The 15647-nt window shown below is 31.2% G+C and overlaps 1 protein-coding gene across 1 annotated transcript; it reads left to right on the forward strand.

The window, feature by feature from the left end:
• Positions 1–889: 889 nt before the first annotated feature.
• On the forward strand, positions 890–15166 carry LOC130444147 (tenascin-like). Its single transcript, XM_056779188.1, has 11 exons — positions 890–994; positions 4012–4134; positions 6242–6526; positions 7941–8099; positions 9426–9548; positions 9609–9857; positions 9959–10117; positions 10245–10349; positions 12728–12844; positions 14230–14370; positions 14883–15166. Exons 1-11 carry the CDS (start codon positions 949–951, stop codon positions 15077–15079), a joined length of 1704 nt encoding a protein of 567 aa, XP_056635166.1. The 5' UTR covers positions 890–948; the 3' UTR covers positions 15080–15166.
• Positions 15167–15647: the final 481 nt, after the last annotated feature.

Consider the following 15647-nt stretch of genomic DNA (forward strand, 5'->3'; position numbering starts at 1 on the left):
TCCTTTTCTTTCTGGTGTTATCTTCTTATTTTCTTGTGATAGAAGATTTTCTCTCTCTGCTGTTTCTATAGGACTCAATAAATTCTTTTTAGTTAATTTTCCGATATTCTCAGTTATATTATATCGTCCTTTTGGGCTAGTAATTATCTAGCTCTTGTTTCTATCTTCCTATATGTGCAGCTTCAGTTTATACATCTATTCCAATATAATGTTTAGTAGCCTTATTCTAATCTTGTGTTACAGTCTTGACTTTATAGTTTGCAAACCTTAGAATGAAATAGTTTCTTAAGTGAAAGCATTTAGATACAACACTTTGTACTTCATATTATACAGATTCAATAGTTGAAAACACTGTTTACACTACCACTACACTAGCGCTCGCAATTACACTGCCTGGCGCGCGTTTCGATAATCAAGTTATCGTCTTCAGAGACTGAATGTAAACGCGCGGCAGTCAGTGTAATTGTGAGTGTTGCTGTAGTGGCAGTTCAGTATGAATGTCAACATCGGTTTCAAAAATTCCAGCTTAGATTCAATAGTTGTTACGCCGTTCATTTCCTTTATTTTCATTGTAAATCCTTTCTATATCACTACAGGAAAAATAATAAATGTTCATTTTTAAAAATGTCTTCTCTACTCATTGTTATTGGTGGGATATTTTCGGCGATACAATATAAATTCCATTTTTCAGAACAAACAGCCGCGTATAAGTCACTAAAAATGTTTAGTTTTACTAACACAAAAATTTGAATATAAATTTCGAATTATAGTCTTTTCTTATTTAATTATAAGATACTCTTGAATAAAAATCTTTTTAGAATGAGGTGAAATATCTAATTTGATTATCAGAATCACTTCTACACGAGGTATTATCTTGTTTGATAATGAAACACCTGTCTCGATTTGTGTCCTCAGTTTATAAGTAAGCTCAGAGATTGTTGTAGCAGGATGCTGCTTATTTGTTTTGTGTTGAGTTTAACCACATATTTCACAGGTAAAACTAATTAAAACAAGTTACATTAACCGTTATAACTATAGACTAATTGAATCTGTATGTGAGTATGGGTATTAACATATAATAATAACAAACTATTTTCTAGTTTTGAAAATAACGATTTAGAAATAACGAATTTTATAACTCGAAATCGAGAAATGTATGACATTTTATTATTTAAAAGTCTTAATATGTTCGAAAAACTGATTTTATCATTACATTTTTTCGCAGAATAATTAGAGATATACAATTCAGAATAATTATTATCAAATTTCTAATTTATTCTTGTAATAATCTTTTAACTATATCGAGATGGAAGAATGTCTTTCTATTTTACAAATAAATGTACTTGACACTTGACATTGATTGAAATAATAAAATACTTGGTACCTCACTCTAGACTTTTGTTTTTCAAATTTCATCAACAATTAGATCAAAATAATAATTGAATAGCATGACGAGACGGGGAAGATAGGATAAAAGCATAAGAAAACAATATACCAAAATTTTTTCTTAATAATTGAAACAAGTGACATCCGTGTTTCTGGCACTCCTAAGCATGACAATTATCATAGCAGGAGCAAGAACAAAGACTATTTGTATAGGAAATACAGCTTATCATGCCCTTCCTTATTGTAACATTAATTTTGTTACTATTTTCATTTTTCATTTCCGTAAAACATCTAAGAATTATCTGAAAATACCATCTTTTCGATTTTCATATTAGGGATTCTGATATACTAAAAATTGAATGATTCACTGGATAATAAAGTCGATACTTCGTACAACTTTTTAGTCGAATTTTTCGAAGATTACGGTAGGCATGACTAGAAGAAAAATGGGGGGCACATCATTTTTCCCATGTTTTGAGACCTCCTGAACACTATTATGATGGTTTTTCGAATGTTTAAGCTACAATTCTCATTTTCGTCTCTCGAGCAATTGCTATGGGTCCGATTTGGTTCAAAATTAGCATACATGGCTTTTTTGGCGGCCGTTTGATGTTATTAGAGTTTGGTTGAAAACAAATGAATATTTCGAGGGGTCTCAGTGCAAAAAAAGTGGTTTTTGACCTTTGCTCACCTCTGCAGGTCAAATGAAAAGCGACTGAAAAATGAAATTTCACATGTAGGTTCAATTAGTTGCGAGATGATTTTCTGTCTAAGGTCGAAACTTTCCATATCCACCCCTCTCGATTTTATGGTCATTTTTGTTATGTTTTCTTATTTTTTGGCCAGAAGAAGTTTAACTAGAGGGTTCTAACTTCGCATGCAAGTAGGGGTGATGTTGAAGAATTGTCTTTCTCAAGTTCAAAGTTTTCTTCTTCAGTTCTTCTAGCACAAAACGCCCGAAATCATTTTGATCGTTGTAATTGTTGAACTGGACCGCCTCCTATTTAATGGATAATAGGAATATGATCGTTGCTAGGGTGATTTTTTTTACTTCCCATTTTCGAAATTTCTTGTCATAATGACAATTTTTTCTTTGTTCTCAATTGGAATTGAACAAGAGGGTTCGAGACCACCGGGTCTATTGAAATTATGAATTTTCATTCGAGAGAGAGAGAGTTAACTTGTGAAATGAAAAGTTATTGAGGAATACCAAATTTTCTATATAAAGAAATAAGATTGAGAATTGACATCATTTCCAAGAAATTCATTTTATGGAAAGATTTGTTTGTGTATTAGTTAAATTCTTCCTTCGACGAAAAATTCGACTTTCGTGATGGAGCTCTGCTGCTCACGGCTTTTTATAATTGTTATTTACGCTTTCCACATTTCCTACCATTTATGAGTAATATTTCTATCCGTATCTCTCAATTTTTTTAATTCAATTTCCAATGCTTAGCGCCTCATTTAATTAAAAAAAACTTTGCACGTCTAGGGGATCTCCCATTTTTCAGTTTTCATATAGCTTCCTCCAGCTTACTTCTTCTACTGTTATTCTATCTTTTCCATCTTCTATTCCTTATTTTATGATTTCCTCTGATTTCTCAAATTTTGTGACTCTTCTGTAAGATGTTAAAATAAATATTCACTCTCAGTTCCCATTTCACCACCAAAAGCTTTACATTCGAATTTTTTGCTGGTTAAACTAAAACTTTAACGTATTTCTTTTCATCTTCTATGTTTTTTTCCGTTTTTGTTAAGAATTATTTTCTATTATAGTAAATATTTTATTACTATTTTTACTTTGTTTTCGTGAAACGTTTCGGATTGATCCGAGAATACCAGCTTTTCACTTTTCAATTGATAGAATTCTTCATTTGTTATTTACGCTTTCCACATTTTCTACCATTTGTCAGTAATATTTCTATCCGTATCTCTCAATTTTTTTAATTCAATTTCCAATGCTTAGCGCCTCATTTAATTAAAAAAAACTTTGCACGTCTAGGGGACCTCCTGTTTTTCAGTTTCCATATAGCTTCCTTCATCTTCTATTCCTTATTTCATGATTTCCTCTGATTTCTCAAATTTTGTGACTCTTCTGTAATATGTTAAAATAAATATTCACCCTCAGTTCCCATTTCCCCCCCCCCCTTCCTAACCAAAAAGCTTTCCATTCGAATTTTTTTCTGGACAAACTAAAACTGTAAGGTATTCATTTTCATCTTCTATGATTTTTTCCGTTTTTGTTAAGAATTATTTTGTATTATAATAAAAATTTTATTAGTATTTTTACTTTGTTTTCGTGAAACGTTTCCTAACTCTTTCCAGAGCGTGTTTTTTGTTGTATCAATCACCATTTCAACACGTTTCCTCCTTTCTTTGGATATTCTATAGTTCTTTCCAATTTTTATCATTTGTTTAGTAAGCAGTTTTCTATAGTTATATTGTCAACAGCTTTCTTTTGCTACCAATGAGTACTTCGTCGTTGGTGATTCTTTCAGTCAAGGGTATCAATTTATTCTGATTTTTTTATATATTTATCTCCTTATTTCTCTGATTTATGTATTCTGGACCTATTGATATATAATATCTTTCATATAATAGAGAAATTTGACATTTTTATTTTAGGAATTCTTTGTGAAAGTTGCGAAAATAATTGGAATTGTAGCGGAAATGCTATTTGCAAAAATGGAGAATGTAATTGCGATACAATATCATATTGGAGTATGGAGAGAGAAAAATGTATGCCGTGTAAGTTTTTTCTTAATTAATTCAATCAAGTTATGGGAATATTATTACTTTGGACATCGTTGCAGTGTCTTAAAAAAATACTGTAGCAATTGATGAACTATAATTTGAGTAAATACTGACAAAAAACGGACATTCCATCAGTTCCTTTTAAAGCTCTGTGAAATTATCACTATTGAAACGCAATTTTTTGAGAAGAAACTAAACGTTTGTGCTGGTGCATTTGTAAATAGTATTATACGGATCTTACTGCAGAACTCTACTGAAATTTGCTTTATTTATAGATCTTATAAGACTAATTTGTAAAATTAAATTGATACTGCTGATTTTAAGAGAAGATCTTATTTATTTCCAGTAAAATGACGCTACTGCACATTTATTCATTCTAGTTACACAGTAACTAAATAATTAAATTTTAGGTATATGAATTGGTCTAAGATTAGCGATATAAAAGTCACTAGAGCAATTCCTGTCCTTCTTTGGGGACAGTTAAACATATATATTCACACAAAGTTTAACTTCTTGTATATATTTTTAGATTCTGATTATAATTATAGTTCTTCTATTGAATTCATGATCTTCGTGTAGTTTGCTGTTTATTGATGTAATTATTCATTTACGAAACGTTTCTGAGTCGAATTAATTTGAAACATGATGAAACTTTGGACTTTACCCAGTAAAGCATTCTTACAAATCTCTCTAAATAGAATTGCAGTTTTCATAAGAATAAAATTTTTTGATGTTGAAATAAACTGAGCAATATTTGGAACTACAAAGAAAGCCTGTCGATTTTTCTGCATCTCTTCGTGATGCAACCTTGTTTGCAGTTACATATCTTACACCTTGTATATAAATACTAACGATTTCGTACTACGTATTAGCCAGTTAAAGCCGGAAACTATTCATCTTTTAAATTTGCTAGAATATCGAGCTTTACCTGTAGCATACACACATTTAACTCATGAACGATGTTCCTGGAAATGCAGCAGCTTTTGATTTAAGTTAAATATCTCCGGTGCATCCCCAATACGTCCCCAAAAGTAGTCGCCCACTACATTCAGATCAAATTTTCTTGATGAAACCTTCACTTTTCATTAATGAGGTCCTCAACAATTCTTAGGAAATCGATGCGAAAGTCCAATAACTGCATCTTTAGGAAATTTTACAGCTTCGACCTCTGTACACTGACCGTAATGTATCAACCATAAGAGCTTCTAAACGACGTATGCAAATTTTTCTTCGGATGCAGATAACGCAATGCAACAAATATTGAGAAAATTTCTATCTTTCAAGAGATTTCGAACTAGAGGAATAGCAATAAACGTTCTTTAATTTTAGAATCACTTATCCAGGGATATTTCACCACAATGTATTTGAATCTTTTGTCTCTTCTAAACATAGTTTTAGTATAATTCTTCATCCAAGCTGCATAAAGTATATCCTTAGAGTCAGATAACAATTTGCATTTGTTTGACCAATGATGAAATGTTCTCTTATGTAAAATCTTAGTTTTCACACCTGCCCCATTCACACAGAAATCATGGATACTTGGTATAACCCAATCATAAGCAAATAGCTCCAAAATTTCCGCCAATTTTTCAAAAGGAACTCATGCTTTTATAAGACATGTATACTGCATGTGCAATGGGATTATATAAAAGAATATGTAGTAGTACAGTCTTCAAACTTAAGATTCAAGCATCAACAAGAAAACTCTTCTGACTTGTCTTCGCTAACAATGAATCAACATTACTGCTGTCGCTAAGTGATTCGATGCTTTCAAATATTACAAGTTCTTATGACGAAAATCGGTAGCATGAGTAACTGAAAGCAATAACTTTGTAAACGAGTAGCAAGTAAAACCCCGAGGTTTATCTTGAAATGTATATGGCTACAAATGGTTTAGGAAGATTTTGATACCCTTTTTCTATGCGCTGGATGTGTTAACGGAATGAAGAGGTAATGACAGAGGCAAACTTGTATTTGCAGAACTTATTTTTTGAATAGTTTGAAGACATTTTACTCTCACCGTCTGTAGTGTTGTTAAATTATGTTGCAAATGAATTTTTTCATAGTAAACTGACTTTTCCATAAACGTTAATGATTTCAGATGTTACTGAATATAAAGGCTACTGTGTAGAAAATGATCAATGCGAATGGTTAGGTGATAATGCAGAATGCAGCAAAAATATTTGCGATTGCAAAGAAAATTTCACGTGGTTTGAAGGAAAATGCAAGAAATATGCCAATATTGGTGATTATTGTGACGAATCGATAATGTGTTATGACCAAATAAATCATCGCGTTATGCACTGTGATGATAAGAACAAATGTACTTGCAGCGATGGGTATTACAACAGAGGGAGTGATTGCAGAAAAAAAGTGGACGATGGAAGTGAGTAAACAGTATGGCATATTGAAACAATTTAATTAGAATCAATATATTGTTATTTAATCAATAAAATCAATTGAAAATAGGTGTTATTCATCATCACTTTCTATAACCAAGTCCTAACAAGTAATCTCGAATATATATCATTTTATCTAGCACCGTGAATTTACCTCATAACTATATTGATTACAGGAATATAAAGTAACATATGAGTCACTAGTGAGCTATAAATCATAAATTTCAGTGTCTTTTAAGAAATCATTCACTATTATCTCTGGAATTTATAAATATTATTAGATTTCTGGGATATTATTTTATGTAATACTAGTTTAATGTTTTAAATTGCAGCACTTGAAACTTTTTTCAATCAAAAACGATTGTTTCGACGTAAATAAAATTTTGTGTGTCTTCTTCATGTCATATAGTTACAAAGACTACTACTTTGGCCGGCAAATATCTGAAAGGACTAACATCAAAACAATCTTGCACGACTATACACTATTCCCTTGGCTACTTTCCATAACTCCAGAAAAATCTAACAGCATGTTATTGTTGATACCTAGGAGAAATAATCAGAAAAATATAGCAGTCCATGTAATTGTATATAAAATGGAATCTCTGGTAAATATGTACTCCAATGGTGATACCTTGTGAATAAATAATAAGAAACAACATTTTTTATTTGAAACTTTACTTGAAAAAATTTAAAACAGATTAATATAGAAATATATCCGATGGCATTCAACAGGTGAAGTTCTAGCCAGGCTATATGAACTTTGTGAAGAGCTAAAGATCTTCGCAAATGAAGTCTGATTATATTCAGTGTTATACATAAAATAAGATTATCTTTTCGAAAGCTTCTGCAGTGAAAATCATCAACTATATTTATGTTAACAAATAAATTAATTGCTCCTCTAAGAAAATTAAATTTCTGGATTACCTATGTGGAAAAGTACAACGCTGAATATTCTCCACTTTCTACAAATAGAGGTGTTGGAATTACCAAATGAAATTGAAACTATTATAACTGAATATTTGGTGGATCTCTCTAAATCATTGTCAGAGTACATTACTGGAAATTACATTGATTTTAAATGGGTATCAAATTTATTTATTATGAAATATCAACTTTTGATATCAAGTTCCATGAAATAAAAGGTATTTGGTCTTTTTAAAAGTTTAGGAACCCCTGACCTAGACTGTAGATCTTTCTATTACTAAAAAATAAGTTCCTAGCAATTACATAAAAAATTTAAATTCCCTTCATTTTTTCTCTATATCTTTCTTGATGAGATCTTTCGAATAAATTAGATTCTCAATTATAATAATAACTCATATTTAAAAACACCTTTTGCTTGATAATAATATACTGTTGTATTTAAATAATTGATTACTCGTTTTGCTTATTATTTTTCAGGTTGTGCTATAAATTATGATTGTAACCAATCACCATACTCATCACAAATCTGTGTTCTTAGTAAATGCGTCGAAAAAACTGATCCTCAAAAAAGTTTGCATAGTTCAAAGGAACTAGTAAACACACAACATGAGAAAAAATATGTAGCTGGCTCCTCAGGTTGGTTTTTTCTTTTTCTTCTCGTAGTTAGTTTTATAACATTGAGCTTGACTTTTTTCAAAAAACTTAAAATAGTACCGAAACATATTTATTATCTATAAACTACAATTATATTTACATGGAAATAGTTGAAACTTGTGAAATAATAAAATGTGGCTTGTGCCGTTTTGTGATTCGATTATACTGGTCAACAGTGGTTTTGGTGCCAAAGATTTTGGAGGTGATTTCTTATGAATTTGATGCCCTGAATTCAAATATACTATTAGTTTTTGCCTAACAGATATTACAGATATTATTTATTGTATACGATAGGAAACAGAAAAAGTAATCATTTAAACGAATTACTCAGTAAACATGTCGGAAACTTCTTTTGCGTGACATTCTTGATTGTACTTTAGAACAATCCCGTTTTAAAGACCAGCAGTAATCTGCCATCATGTGAGTATCCCATCTTCCGTGACAGTACAGTAACATGGTTACAAAACTTTTTATATTTTATGATTTATTAATGCAGTTTTATTTTATTTTTTTTTTTTTCGTGTTTGATGACTTCGTAATCTATTATCCAGAGGTCGAGATGTTTATCCCATGTAATCGACTTTAAAATTATTACAAAAGGACCTTATTTATCAGTCGAAACAATAGTTAAAGATTTTATACATTTTATACATAAATGAAAAGTCTCTTGGGTATTCTGGACAACTTTTGTTTCCTTCAGTATTAAATCAAAACTACAGACACCGAAAAATACGAAATATTTTTTCATGTTTTCGTATTAAAAGTGAATTTGTCTATTTTAGGAAAAAATAACTTATATATTCGTATTCAACACGTTCGAAAGCATAATAGTAACTGGTACTTGGATGAGGTTGATCAGTTTTTCATTTTCTTGAAGACTTTTTGATGGTTTTTCGCATCTCTAGTTAGTTGATCCCAAAGACATCCAACTAAAATAGACATATCGATTTATTCATAAATTCAAAACGATCAATCTGTTATGGAACTCATGATGTTTTAAATTGACAACAATGTCTCACTTTAACCTTGGTTTGATGTCTTTTCTTTCATTTCAATGAATCAATTGCCATCGCAATCGATAATTCTCGTCTAATTAATGAATCTAGCGGACGTTTCTTCTACGATTTACAATTACACTTTCTAATTAACATCTTATTTATTAATCGACTTTTTGAATAGATTCAAACTCTAATTCTTATTAAAATGTATTGCTAGTTATCGATAGTGATTTCGGATACAGCTTTTCTTGAGCTTCAAAGCTTCATTGGTGTATGTCTTTGGTTTATCTTTTAAACGACCAATTTTTAGGTGACATCAATTGTACCAGTGATATCGACTGTAGAAATATGGCCAACTCTGTATGTGATGCAAATACCAATACTTGCCGATGTAAAAATAGTTATTTTTTAGAGGAAGGAAACTGTTTGCCAGGTAAAATTCTGAGTGCTGAGTGATAACATCTACTTAGGCTTAATACGTTTTCCTTTGCAGGTTTTGCCGTATGTAAGGCAAATGATACTTGTTCCTCGGCTTTACCAAATAGTTATTGTTTCCATGGAGTATGCGTTTGCCTTCAAGGTTATTTCTACTCAGAAAATATGTGTATTCCAGAAATTGGAATACCGATAAATACAACAAATGATGAAGATTGTAAAATCAAAGCTTCCATTTTGCAAGATGGAGCTTGTTATTGCATAAAATTTTGGTTTGCAGATGAATATAACAGAAAATGTATAAAATGTGAGTAAAACGTTGCTGAAAAAATATTTTTTTCTACTCATACGTTCAATATATCAGAATTAGTCTATAATATATGGTTTCATAACACACGTTTACTTCAGCTACCGTGCAAGATAACCAAAGGTGTGTGAATGATTATTGGTGTAATGCCATGGGTCCCTATTCGTTTTGCAATTCAAGTGGTTTGTGTCAATGCAGCAGTTTTGCTCAATTAGACGAAGAAACATTCTATTGTGAGAAAGTAGGAAATATTCCCAATGGTAAATTGAACACTTTATAAAACTAATTATTGAAATCGAATGATACTGATTTGACTTATGTATCATCAAAAAAATCTTCTAAAAACGTCAAATGAAACAATTGTTATTTGAAAAAAAATACTTTCAGACACATGTGTAAGAGATACATCATGCGGTTACAACAGAAGATGCCAGAATGAACAGTGTGTATGTAAAGAGAAGTTTTCCGAGGTTGAAGGTCATTGTTTACCAGGTGAGTGAAGAAATACGTTTTTTAAACTAGTTAAGTGAAAGTTACATCAATTGAATGTTTATGATGATTGTATGAGGTAAGGTCAAAATCCCAAACGATGTGCCCACAACTTTTAAATTTGTTCCTAACAAAACAGCATATGTAGCAAAGTTATTAACCAATCCTTTGTAATAGGTGACTCTGGTCTAAATATTCACCAAGTATAGATACAATTTTGTTACCAAAACAACAGTAGTTGTTTGCATTTATAGAGAAACAAAGAAATGTTTCTTCTATGCTGTGGAGGACACACTAGCTGCTTTACTAATGGCGATTATAAGAAACAACATTGCTCCTGGTACACTTATCGAATATTAAAACAGAAATTACGACCACCAAACTATTCACCATAATCAAAACTTCAAAACTTAGATCCATTTAATGGCGGAAATATATTTATATACAGTTGAGAGAATGTAGCAAGTGGTTAATTCCAGTTTCTTAATTTCAGTTACCATTCCCAATTGTTGGACAGTTACTTGTGTGAGTTTATGTGGCGTCAAAGGATTCTTTAACCAAGAAACATATATTTAAAGCCATACTTCAGAGCATTGCGGTATTCCGGCCATCTCACTGGTCATTTATGTGTTATTTTTCTTTGGTGAAATTTCATATAGTGTATTCTAATCACTGACCCATTTGTATCAATTGATTATTCAATCTTATATAGAATAAATTGAGTTCCGAGCACATGAATCCGTTATCTTGCTGGATCTCATAGGAGGAGAGGAATTTCTTGAAAAACAAGAAAATGTAAAAATCGCTAGACGAAAGATCAACTGCAGATCTAACAACTCCCAGCCAAATTCCGACAAAACAAATGCTTAGCGTCGAGACGTATGTGAACGAGCAATATCATGAAGAAACACAACATTCCACGCCTCTTGTTTTGAATGATACATCGCTATTTCCGCAGTACTTCACACAATGTTTTGTAGCAGCCGGCGAGAAAAGGAATGAGTGCTTATTTTTGGAACTACTGCGGCCATGCTACTGGCAGGAACCTGTGTAGCTGACATATGATACCTCATAGATCTGTTTCGCACGCGCAATACATGCGATGATTATTTTTACTTTAAAGGGAAAACATCGGGAAATTTATTTTCTGGATGTATCTCGTATGTTTTATGCATGCAAAATGTTTCTTAAGGAATGTGTGTATGAATGTCAGAATTATCAACGAATAATTTTTGGCAGCATAACTGTTATTGCAGCTATAGGATGATGATTGTATTCCCAAATCAGCGAAAGAGTTCGCCAAATAAGTGATATCTGTAGACGTTTGAGAACATTACACTCGATCATATGTGGTGTTCTGATCGATATTCTCTGAATAAGAGAGGTCCAGTCATCTACTTTCCGTATAAATGCTTCTTTTTGATAGCTTCATACAATATCTTTGCTTGCCGTAAAAATTGATTGATTTGTATCAGATACACACCCGCGACATTTTTAATGCTCTAGAAGTCAACTAGTGTGCCACATGGAATCTTGAGAAGCCTTCTCAATCAACTTAATAGCTGCAGCATACTCTTTGAGAGTGAAATTAGGGTGGACGTTAGTATAAATTTTAAAGCTTTACTCGCATACCTGGGCAAAATGAGTGAACTATTACTCTCATTATTTAGAATAGAAATATTGGGCAACAACAAAATTAAGTTGTTTCATTAAAAGCTTTACACTGATTCAAAAATTTGACGTTCCGCTCGACTTTACTGTTGTCGACGGCCTTCACAGTTTTGCTCTTTATTAAAAACCTTCAAATTCCAATAACTTTTAGAAATATAGTTACCACAAAGTTCTTTGTTAAGGTTTGCGTTTTACTTCTTTGTTTTCATCCCATATGGTTTTTCATCTTTGTCAATAAAATATTCAGAGGAAAACAAATAATACGATCTGAAATTGTTGGATCGACATATCAGACTATTGACGACCACCAGAATGTCAAGTTCATGAATGGACCGCTAATTTTGCTGGGAAGTGTATCTATCTTACCATAATAGAGTCATGTGAATTATTTTATCTTTATCATACTTTAACTGACATATTTCAAATTTTCTAGCTTCACTACACTACTCGCTCCGATGCTTCGACGTTAACTAAAGTTCGAAGCGTATGTCCTCACACTAGTGACATCTCGCGAGGAACTCATTGTATTCGAACTTCGACTCATTCGAGTCCTTTGACTCGTGAATAAAAATCAACAATGATCGAAAGTTGATCCAAACGAAACGAAGTTTTTCTACACTATCTTTTTCGATTAAATTAATGCGAGTAGTGTAGTGGACGCTATACATGAGTTCAGTAATTAATATACGAATATATTATCTACTTTATAGATTTGGGAGGTCCTTGTGATGTTAATGATTGCTCTCATATAGAAAACGCATCATGCTTTGATAGCATATGTTCGTGTAATATGAATTATACAAGCTATAATAACCAGTGTCTTTCAAGTAAGTACCTATATTAAAAGCCGCTTGACATAATGTAATACAACGTTCAAGAAATTGCATGCAAGTCTCTGTAAACAGTAAAAGTAAAAAAATTCCTAACCTCAAATTTTATCTAATATTTTGTACCTAGTTTAACAATTAAATTAACTAAGTTAATTAACGAGTTGAAAACTAGTTGTTAAAATAGAAAACAAACACTTCGTTTTGTTACAAAGTTTTGAAACTTAGGTTAGTTATAGACTATAACTATTAAATATTAGTTACTATAACTTATAGTATCTAATACATTCTAATATTATGAACTTAATTAATTTTTACTATACTTTTCAACCCCATTAATTTCTCTCAGTATCTGTGGTTCAGTAAGCAAATAATTATGAAATTTCATGACTATATTATTGTTGTTGGCAGTTTAAATTTACCACTGCGAATTTATGAGGGAAAAGACTCTCTCGATATTAGAGTTATGACCCTATATACTAAATACATATTATACTGTTCCTCAGAAATGCATTGCTTGAAATATGTTAGCCACAAGGCGTTGAAGCTGTCGTCTTTTTGAGTAAGATTCAAATTTGTGCTTGATTTTTAAAAACACAGGAAGCCGCTTAAAAGCTATTCAGGACACTGTAAAAACTAGGAAATGTTCTGGGAAAACAGAACAGTTGGCCTATGTTAAGCCAAAGTAACTAGATTTGAACTTGCATGAAATAAAAATGACACAAAACAGAGCTTCATCTGCGCATGCTTTTGATGAAGAAATATTGCGTCTTGCATTGCATTGCACGTTGTATTGCATCATGTCAAGCGGCCTTAAGAAATGTAGAAACTGCAATAAACCTTTTTTACGTTACGAAGACTAGATAAGAGATTGCTGCGTTGTATTGTTGTTTTTTTTTTCCTTTACTTTAATGAAAAAAAAAGAGATTTATTCATTTCATAGAGCAAACCTACATTCTTATTTTCTTAAAGAAGCTGCACTGCTACAATTATTCAGACATATCCAGACATATCGTATAAAAAAGGGACATAATACAACACAAAATGAAGTTGATGAATATTGTTTTGGTTTTGTGGTAAAGTTGTAATTTTTGAACTTTCCCAGTGGTTTTGATTTTGTTATTTCCAGATCTTTTGTCAATTTTGTACTTATCGTAAATCGAATGTTAACGTATTTTTTAATACACACAGTTACCACTTAAGTTCAATAAAAAAAGCTCAGGTATTATCGTCATTTTACAAATAATTATAATTAAATACTTAACTAGGGAACGTCACTATTATCATCATCAACATTGATTCAACTTCAAATCCGTTATTCATTAACCTCTCATCATTAAAATAAAAAATGTTAATTTTAGTGAGAAACTTACTTATATTTTCAGGTGCTGAAAGTTTTGATGATGCTTGTGAAGTTTCGGAACAGTGTCAAAAATTAAAATTCACTGAATGTTCCAGTAATTCAAAAAAATGTGAATGTATCAAAGGCTTCGAATTTGTAGATGGAAAATGTTGGGAATCCAAAGGTAATATATATTTTTTAATCTTAAAAACCAGTGGCGTAGCAAGGCTTGAGCGAAATAAGTCCTCGACCACTACATCACAATTAATGACACAAATAAGAACTTAGCAAATTTACATAAAACTAAAACCAAGCATGGCAGGTCAAATTCAAAGTCGTATTAAGCTAATTGTTAAGTTAAAAATATTTCAATCCTACAAACTTGTGAAGGAATAAATTTGGAAAAGAAAAAACATAAGGACAATTTAAAATTCCAAATGATTAGTTGTAGTTATTCCTGCAATGGTGACTAGAGAAATGACTTCATACCTCGCCTACAAAGTCGGTGCTAGTAATTTACAATGCTCGTTATCATATTGTTTGGATAGATAATGCACCGATTAGAATAACAGGAAATAAGTCTTGATAGAGTGGTTTTTGTTAAACGTATATTAGTTTTAACTTATTATTACATTTCTTTCAATATTCGTGATAATTTAAACATCGTTGTTTTTATATATTTTCTTTCATTTTCAGATTATGGATCTCCCTGTATGACAAGATTGGACTGTACTGAAGTTCTTGATGAAGAGTTTGAATGCATAAATAACAAATGCGTTTGTCCAATTGGACAAGTTTGGGATGAAGGATTTTGTTTTAATAGCATGTCTATTACATTAGTAACTTATCCATATTTATTAATGGTTCTACTTCTGATCGCCTTCTTTTTCTAATAAAATTGATGGAATTTAGGATAATTATATAAAGATTATAGTGTATATTTTATCTTTATTGTAATCCAAATATAATTTTTGATACTCGTTTTGTAGTTTTAATCAATCACCATGAAGAAACATGCGAAAATAAGATCTAAATCAACAAAAAATTAGTATAGACAAAAAAATTATTGTCCAAACTGCGTTAATCAATACACAAGCAATTTTTTCTGTACCCAAATCTATCAAGAAAACGATAACAAATAAGTTTATTTTGAGGTAGTTTCCGATAAGTTAGTTACAACGTTGCCAGATCCACCGTTTTTATTATGATATTGTCACTTTGGTTTTGTAATTAAATCACTCTTGTAGCAAATGAATTTGTGCTATTTAATTTAGTGGAGTTAGTTAATACGGGAAAGGGCTTTTAATAATCAATGTTATCCAAAGAGAACCTACCAAAGTTTTTATTATTTTTTTCTGTCACTTGACAACGACTGATCGAACATTCAAAACTTAAAAGTTACCAATAAAACATTATTTATTAATTATTATATAACGGTATTTAGATTATCTGAGAGAACTA

Source organism: Diorhabda sublineata, chromosome 5, assembly GCF_026230105.1.
Source record: "Diorhabda sublineata isolate icDioSubl1.1 chromosome 5, icDioSubl1.1, whole genome shotgun sequence".
NCBI classification, from domain to species: Eukaryota; Metazoa; Arthropoda; class Insecta; order Coleoptera; family Chrysomelidae; genus Diorhabda; species Diorhabda sublineata.